Source organism: Gobio gobio, assembly GCF_949357685.1.
Source record: "Gobio gobio genome assembly, chromosome: 20".
Taxonomy (NCBI): domain Eukaryota; kingdom Metazoa; phylum Chordata; class Actinopteri; order Cypriniformes; family Gobionidae; genus Gobio; species Gobio gobio.
In genome coordinates this window covers 49,610,725-49,620,724 of record NC_137113.1, presented here as the reverse complement: position 1 = coordinate 49,620,724, position 10,000 = coordinate 49,610,725, and the positions used below count along the sequence as shown (strand labels likewise).

At 38.8% G+C, this 10,000-nt stretch overlaps 1 protein-coding gene across 2 annotated transcripts in view; it reads left to right on the top strand.

Moving 5' to 3' along the window:
- Window positions 1–3,224: 3,224 nt before the first annotated feature.
- The window catches only part of gas7b (growth arrest-specific 7b), a 90,212-nt gene continuing 83,436 nt past the window's right edge, over window positions 3,225–10,000 (top strand). The window contains exons 1-2 of one of the 2 annotated variants that reach the window (XM_079845446.1): window positions 3,225–3,486; window positions 3,582–3,782. In XM_079845446.1, the coding sequence (XP_079701572.1) occupies window positions 3,606–3,782 (177 nt within the window). In that variant the 5' untranslated portion in view covers window positions 3,225–3,486; window positions 3,582–3,605. Of the gene's footprint in view, window positions 3,783–10,000 lie in introns of both variants that reach the window. The other variant, XM_079845445.1, reaches the window with a different exon arrangement.

Genomic DNA, 10,000 nt, shown 5'->3' with positions numbered 1-10,000 from the left:
TTGTATAGCATAATAACATCTAATATTTTATAGGGGCATTGATGTGTAATTTCTATCCCTCACTGTCGATGGTTTAGTCCTGATGTCTCGTATGAAATCAATGCCCTGTGTCATATTTTGATTATAAACCTCAAAACATTTTTGATACAAACACACTAAAGCAATGTCGTGTCAACCAATGGAAAAGCCAGATATTTATTATCATGTTAAAGGCACAATATGTAAGATTTTTGGATTCTAGATCAGTGTTATATATTGTGTTGACTTTATCCCAAATGTGTCCCAGAATGTGTAAATCAGTGATTTTCCCCAGGACACGACCGGTGTGTGTGTGTGTGTGTGTGTGTGTGTGTCGCCCATCAGTGACATCATCCGCTCCGGTGTTATTGTGCAGTAACCATGGCAACACTAGCAGCGCTTTAATATCTGATGTGTTTTATTAGCCACTGTTTGGATCATTGATGGACAGAAACTCCTCATTGTTCTCCAGCTCAATCAATTCTTGATATCAACCATTGAATTTGAATAAATTTACTTTAAAAATTTGAGGAAACTGGTCAAGTAATGCAAACTTAAAAATTTGAGTTAATTTATTACTTTGTAGTTATTACTCATAGTATATTTAAAACAACCCAATCGCAGGGTTAAAACAACCCAACCACTGGGTTAAAACAACCCAATCGCAGGGTTAAAACAACCCAACCACTGGGTTAAAACAACCCAATCGCAGGGTTAAAACAACCCAACCACTGGGTTAAAACAACCCAATCGCAGGGTTAAAACAACCCAATCGCAGGGTTAAAACAACCCAACCCCTGGGTTAAAACAACCCAATCGCAGGGTTAAAACAACCCAACCACTGGGTTAAAACAACCCAATCGCAGGGTTAAAACAATCCAACCGCAGGGTTAAAACAACCCATTCACTGGGTTAAAACAACCCACCGCAGGGTTAAAACAACCAAATCGCTGGATTAAAACAACCCATTCACTGGGTTAAAACAACCCAACCGCATTGTTAAAACAACCCAACCGCATTGTTAAAACAACCCAACCGCAGGGTTAAAACAACCCAACCGCAGGGTTAAAACAACCCATTCACTGGGTTAAAACAACCCATTCACAGGGTTAAAACAACCCAATCGCAGGGTTAAAACAACCCATTCACTGGGTTAAAACAACCCAATCACAGGGTTAAAACAACCCAATCGCAGGGTTAAAACAACCCAATCGCAGGGTTAAAACAACCCAATCGCAGGGTTAAAACAACCCATTCCCTGGGTTAAAACAACCCAATCACAGGGTTAAAACAACCCAATCGCAGGGTTAAAACAACCCAATCGCAGGGTTAAAACAACCCATTCACTGGGTTAAAACAAACCCAACCGCTGGATTAAAACAACCCATTCACTGGGTTAAAACAACCCAACCACTGGGTTAAAACAACCCAATCGCAGGGTTAAAACAACCCAACCGCATTGTTAAAACAACCAAACCGCAGGGTTAAAACAACCCAATCGCAGGGTTAAAACAATCCAATCGCAGGGTTAAAACAACCCAATCGCAGGGTTAAAACAACCCATTCACTGGGTTAAAACAACCCAACCGCAGGGTTAAAACAACCCATTCACTGGGTTAAAACAACCCATTCACTGGGTTAAAACAACCCAATCGCAGGGTTAAAACAACCCATTCACTGGGTTAAAACAACCCAATCACAGGGTTAAAACAACCCAATCGCAGGGTTAAAACAACCCAATCGCAGGGTTAAAACAACCCAACCGCATTGTTAAAACAACCCAACCGCAGGGTTAAAACAACCCAATCGCAGGGTTAAAACAACCCAACCGCATTGTTAAAACAACCCAACCGCATTGTTAAAACAACCCAACCGCAGGGTTAGAACAACCCAATCACAGGGTTAAAACAACCCATTCACTGGGTTAAAACAACCCCACCGCAGGGTTAAAACAACCAAATCGCTGGGTTAAAACAACCCATTCACTGGGTTAAAACAACCCAATCGCAGGGTTAAAACAACCCAACCGCATTGTTAAAACAACCCAACCGCAGGGTTAAAACAACCCAATCACAGGGTTAAAACAACCCAATCACAGGGTTAAAACAACCCATTCACTGGGTTTAAACAACCCAACCGCTGGATTAAAACAACCCAATCGCTGGGTTAAAACAACCCATTCACTGGGTTAAAACAGCCTAATCGCTGTATTAAAACAACCCAACCACTGGGTTAAAACAACCCATTCACTGGGTTAAAACAGCCTAATCGCTGGATTAAAACAACCCAACCACTGGGTTAAAACAACCCATTCACTGGGTTAAAACAACCCAACCGCAGGGTTAAAACAACCCAATCGCTGGGTTAAAACAACCCATTCACTGGGTTAAAAACAACCCAACCGCAGGGTTAAAACAACCCAACCACTGGGTTAAAAAAACCCAATCGCTGAAATAAAACAACCCAATCGCTGAAATAAAACAACCCATTCACTGGGTTAAAACAACCCAATCGCAGGGTTAAAACAACCCAACCGCATTGTTAAAACAACCCAACCGCAGGGTTAAAACAACCCATTCACTGGGTTTAAACAACCCAATCGCAGGGTTAAAACAACCCAACAGCTGGATTAAAACAACCCAATCGCTGGGTTAAAAACAACCCAATTGCTGGGTTAGTCCATTTTCAACCCAACTTGGGTTGTTTTTAACGCAGCATTTTTTAGAGTGTAGCGATATCATTTTCAAAAACTTGCTCTTTGACACCTGCTTTCAAAAGCTTGTTTTCAGGTTAATAAACGGCCAAAACATGTAAAAGTGTTTAGTTGAAAACTGTCATGTAATCGACCCTTAGACATAATCATCACGTGACACAGATTTGACAAGACAATAATCTGAGCTGTACAGTAAGAGCACTACAGCAGTCTGACCAGCAGAGGGAGGCGTCGGGCACGAGCACGAGCACGAGCACGAGCAGCGCGGTTATAAACGCTTATGACTGATGCTCGAGTTTCCCAACAGAGGAGAGGATGTGTTGATCTGCTGAAGAGCAGAGCGCGTTAATCAGGGCTTTCCCACAGTTCCCACAGTTCCCACAGTTCCTCTGGAGAATCTCCAGAACTGCGCAGATGTTTGTGATCTCCTGCGTTAGCGCACAGATGTTTTGTAACTCTTGTGTTCGGACGGGAGTGTGTGTGAATCTGGAATGAAGCGAGTGGGTGTGTTCATGTAGAAGAGACTCATTCAGCCCAGCTCTGACACACACACACACACACACACACACACACACACACACACACACACGCCAGAGATGAGATGAAGAGTGTTTGAGGCTGTTTGGAGTCGTTTGGATCGGAGCGCGTTTGGATCGGAGCGCGTTTGGATTGGAGTCGTTTGGAGCGTTTGGAGTGCGTTTGGAGCGTTTGGAGCGCGTTTGGAGCGTTTGGAGTGCGTTTGGAGCGTTTGGAGCGTTTGGAGTGCGTTTGGAGCGTTTGGAGTGCGTTTGGAGCGTTTGGAGCGTTTGGAGTGCGTTGGAGCGTTTGGAGTGCGTTGGAGCGTTTGGAGCTGGCGTTCCCGCTGGAGTTGACCATGTCCGGCTCGGTGTGCAGAAGTTTATACGCGTTTAACGGGGATCAGCATCAGCAGGGCTTGAGGTTCGAGGCTGGAGAACTGATCACAGTAACTCAAGCTCTGGACGGAGGCTGGTGGGAGGGAGAGAAGGACGGGGCGAAGGGATGGTTTCCATCCACATACGTCCAGATAGAGGTAAGATCGCGCGCGCGTGTGTGTGTGTGTGTGTGTGTGTGTGTGTGTGTCATCTTCAGCCACATCATGTCTAAACACAATAACTGTACAGTTCCAGTCATATCCAGTCATGCGAGCCCATAATAAAGTGTTGTGATCTGTGTTTGATGTAAAGCTACCCTCGGGTCTCTCCTTTACTCTCCCACCGAAACTTTGGAACCGGTTCTGAACGCTGGAGCTCGCGCGCAGGAGGGGTCGGTTTCCCTCATGATGGGCTGCTCTTATCTCTGATGAGGTGATACTGCACGAACGGCTCGAGGCTTCCTCGTTCCACACGCATGCGCAGATCACAGGGAACGCTCTGAGAACTCTAGCTAAAGTTCTGGCAAAGGTTCTCTCAAAGTTATGAGCAAACGCTAATAGAACGTTCGCTCAGAGGATCTGGGGCCGGTAAACCAGTCTTAGAAAGTGTTAGTAAGATGATGGATGGATGGATGGATGGATGGATGGATAGATGGATGGATGAATGGATAGATGGATAGATGGATAGATGGATGGATGAATGGATGGATAGATGGATGAATAGATGGATGGATGAATTTAATTGGATGGATGGATGGATGGATGGATGGATGGATGGATGGATGGATGGATGGATGGATGGATCGATAGATAGATAGATAGATAGATAGATAGATAGATAGATAGATAGATAGATGGATGGATGGATGGATGGATGGATGGATGGATGATGGATGGATGGATGGATGGATCGATTAATGAATAGATGAATGGATGGATGAATTGATTGGATGGATGATGGATGGATGGATGGATGGATGGATGGATGGATGGATGGATGGATGATGGATGGATGAATCTAATTGGATAGATAGATAGATAGATAGATAGATAGATAGATAGATAGATAGATGATAGATAGATAGATAGATAGATAGATAGATAGATAGATAGATAGATAGATAGATAGATAGATAGATAGATAGATAGATAGATAGATGGATGGATGATCGATGGATGGATTAATGAATAGATGGATGGATGGATTAATTGATTGGATGGATGATGGATGGACAGATAGATGGATGGATGAATTGATTGGATGGATGATGGATGGATGGATGGATGGATTAATTGATTGGATGGATAGATGGATGGACAGATAGATGGATGGATGAATTGATTGGATGGATGATGGATGGATGGATGGATTAATTGATTGGATGGATAGATGGATGGATGGATGGATGGACGGACGATGAATGAATAGATGGATGAATGAATTTAATTGGATAGATAGATGGATGGATGAACAGATGGAAAGATGGATGGATGGATGCTATGAATGAATAGATGGATGGATGAATAGAATTGGATAGATAGATGGATGGATGAACAGATGGAAAGATGGATGGATGGATGGATGGACGATGAATGAATAGATGGATGGATGAATTGAATTGGATAGATAGATGGATGGATGAACAGATGGATGGATGGATGGATGGATGAACAGATGGATGGATGGATGGATGAACAGATAGATGGATGGATGAACAGATGGATGAACAGATGGATGGATGGATGGATAGATAGATAGATAGATGGATGGATGGATGAACAGATGGATGGATGGATGGATAGATAGATAGATAGATGGATGGATGGATGAATTGATTGGATAATGGATGGATGGACGGATAGATAGATGGATGGATAGACGGATGGACGGATAGATAGATGGATGGATAGACAGATGGACGGATAGATAGATGGATGGATAGACGGATGGACGGATAGATAGATAGATAGTGCTCATTGCTCACTCGTGTCTAGTGTTTCTCTTTCTTCAATCTCTCCTCTGTTTGGAGGGCAGTCAGTGTTGCTCCTCAGAGGTTCTCATGCATCACCTCAGGTTCTCACTCACACATGTCACTTCCTGTGTTTGCTTACAGTGATGCTCACATGCAGAGATGTGTCTATATCAGCTTCAAAACAACTCTACCCTAGCAACCGTCGCCAGGGTAAACACTGGGGCTGCCACTAACGATATCGATTTATATATCTGTTAATCTATCGACTAATTTATCACAATCATTTTCAACAATTTTTCTTAAAAACATTGAATTTACCTGGCAGCGTTGTCCTTCAGTCGTGCACTATAAAAAGTAAACAAGCCCTTGACAAAATGTAAAACTAAAAGAGTAAAAATGTACAAAGGTACAAATTTGTAAACCAATATAACAAAAAAAGAGAATATTAGCAAATACTTATTATATACGATACCAGACTAAAATACCTCGATACGATACCAGACTAAAATACCTCGATACGATACCAGACTAAAATACCTAGATACGATACCAGACTAAAATACCTCGATACGATACCAGACTAATATACCTAGATATGATACCAGACTAAAATACCTCGATACGATACCAGACTAAAATACCTCGATACGATACCAGACTAAAATACCTAGATACGATACCAGACTAAAATACCTCGATACGATACCAGACTAATATACCTAGATATGATACCAGACTAAAATACCTCGATACGATACCAGACTAAAATACCTCGATACGATACCAGACTAAAATACCTAGATACGATACCAGACTAAAATACCTCGATACGATACCAGACTAATATACCTAGATATGATACCAGACTAAAATACCTCGATACGATACCAGACTAAAATACCTCGATACGATACCAGACTAAAATACCTCGATACGATACCAGACTAAAATACCTCGATACGATACCAGACTAAAATACCTCGATACGATACCAGACTAAAATACCTCAATACGATACCAGACTAAAATACTTCGATACGATACCAGACTAAAATACTTCGATACGATACCAGACTAAAATACCTCGATTCGATACCAGACTAAAATATCTCGATACGATACCAGACTAAAATACCTCAATACGATACCAGACTAAAATACTTCGATATGATACCAGACTAAAATATCTCGATACGATACCAGACTAAAATACCTCGATACGATACCAGACTAAAATATCTCGATACGATACCAGACTAAAATACCTCAATACGATACCAGACTAAAATACTTCGATATGATACCAGACTAAAATACCTCGATACGATACCAGACTAAAATACCTCGATACGATACCAGACTAAAATACCTCGATACGATACCAGACTAAAATACCTCGATACGATACCAGACTAAAATATCTCGATACGATACTGAATCCATACCACGGCAAAAAACTGTAACAGTAATTGAATAATATGACAGAACTTACTATTCATTGTTTTAGGGTTAAAAACCCCTAAACACTTCCTTGGTCGGCTGTTCCTGCCCTTACACAGAATACAGCAAGAGGTTAAGGACAAAAAAGACTATTTTTTATTATTTATTTTACTTAAAAGAATTGAAAAACCTAACTTAAACTTAAAACTTTACTTTAAAAATAACCCTTGTACACATTCAGTGTACTGTAAAATATAATATATATATATATATATATATATATATATATATATATATATATATATATATATATATATATATATATATATATATATATATATATATATATATATATATATATCAAGATTTACACTGGCAGCTCAGAGCTGTACAGCTGCATTTAAGTATGAAATTGAATGAATAAATAAAACACTTCACAGACTTCACTATAAAATATACACTGATTCTTATTAAAGCTGCTGTATTAGTTCTTCAGTCAAGAGCAGTGAGTGATTTTCTCTTTGTCTTTTGTTGTTGTATTAACATTAAAGGGATAGTTCACTCAAAAATGAAAATTCTGTCATCGAGAAATGAATACAGGTTTGGAACAATATTAGAGTGAGTAAATAATGACATTAGAGGTGAACTGTCCCTTTAAGGACAGCGTGTTCACTTTAGGCTGCGCCGCTGTCAATTAAAGACCTGCACGCATCTAATATACACACACACACGATTTTACTTTCACTTTAGACATATCCAACTGTGTTTATGTTAACCTTGTGTGTATTTGACAGTATTAGCGCAGTAAGGCGTTTAGTGCGCACGCTCGGAAAAGCGCATGTGCATAAACACGCGAATGAAATGTTTAACCGGCAAGGCTTTAAAACGCATGCAAATAATGAACTTTGGTGATTGTGAATAACTCTAGTGTTCAGTGAGTATAACTCCACCACTGACCTGTTATGTGCATGTATGGGATGGAGGCAAATTATAGAATTTGTAGAAAAATAATTAATTCAATGCAAAACTGAAAAAAAAATTGTATCGCATCCAAAATAAAAGTTTGTGTTTACATAATATATGTGTGTGTACTCTGTTAATTATTATTTATATATAAATACACACACATTCATGTATATATTTAAGAAATATTTGCATATATATACATTTATATAATCTATAATATATATAAATATAAATGTTTTATATATAAAAATAATATTTTTTTTCTTAAATATATACATGAATGTGTGTGTATTTATATATAAATAGTAATTAACAGAGTACACACACATATATTATGTAAACACAAACTTTTATTTTGGATGCGATTAATCACGATTAATCTTTTGACAGCCCTACTTTTTTTATTCCGCAACATTTTATCATAAGCCGTTTATCTAACGGCCAACATCCACACAGTAGTTTTCTTGGACTGTTTATTTGTGCTGGAGATCTTTAATATGGATGACGGAGCTGCAGAAGAGCGAGTAGAGCTTCAGTGTCAGTGAGAGATGTGGCCGTCCTGAGGTTTATCATCTGAGTCACTTCCACATGGAGTTGATGAGCAGCAGAAGAAGAGTCCAGAGCTGGAGACGAGATCACAGGAGGACTGACGGACACACGGACTGAGGAATGGACATGCTCTGCTAACCGGAGGGAGATATCCGGCACTTGTGTGAGACATTGGGTTAGTGGTGGAGCTCAGGAAGAGCGAGTTGAGGTGAGGGTGTGTTATCAGCGATGAGCATTGTGTGGATCAGTCTGGAGGAGTGTGTGTGCTTCACGGCGGACAGGGACTGTGGAGGATCAACACAAGTCAGGCTGCAGCATGTTGTGTTCTCGTCTTCGGCCGGTGTGTGTGTGTGTGTCTGTGACTCTAACCTTGAGTCTCGTGGGAATGCGTTTGTACGTGTGTGTGAGAAACTGCTCTCAACACAAAGTGTGTTTCCTCTCACTGATCACGATCCTCTTCACATCACACATCAGCTACTGATTACAGATCACATGACACAAACTTTTGATTACTTCTAGATAACTTTAAATGACTTTAAATGACTTCTAGATTACTTTAAATTACTTCTAGATAACTTTAAATTACTTCTAGATTACTTTAAATTACTTCTAGATAACTTTAAATTACTTTAAATTACTTCTAGATTACTTTTAGATTACTTTGAATTACTTCTAGATAACTTTAATTTACTTTAAATGACTTCTAGATTACTTTAAATTACTTCTAGATTACTTTAAATTACTTCTAGATTACTTTTAGATTACTTCTAGATTACTTCTAGATTACTTTTAGATTACTTTTAGATTACTTTAAATTACTTCTAGATTACTTTTAGATTACTTTTAGATTACTTTAAATTACTTCTAGATTACTTCTAGATTACTTTAAATTACTTCTAGATTACTTCTAGATTACTTTAAATTACTTCTAGATTACTTTTAGATTACTTCTAGATTACTTCTAGATTACTTTTAGATTACTTTTAGATTACTTTAAATTACTTCTAGATTACTTTTAGATTACTTTAAATTACTTCTAGATTACTTCTAGATTACTTTAAATTACTTCTAGATTACTTCTAGATTACTTTAAATTACTTCTAGATTACTTTTAGATTACTTTTAGAATTCTTCCAGATTACTTCTAGATTACTTTTAGGTTACTTCTAGATTACTTTTAGATTACTTCTAGGTTACTTTGACCTAACTCGTTTATCTTGCACCATATTGATATAAAAATACAAAGAGAAAGAAAATATATTCCATTCTTTATCAACAATTATTAATTTTTTTAGTAAAATCTAATCTAATCTAAGTACTTCATTTTTGGAATCTGATGAACTGATCCAGATTACATGTAATCAATTACTACCCAGCTCTGAGCATATACACAGATCAGGCATAACATTATGACCAGTGAAGTGAATAATACTGATAATCTCTGTTAGT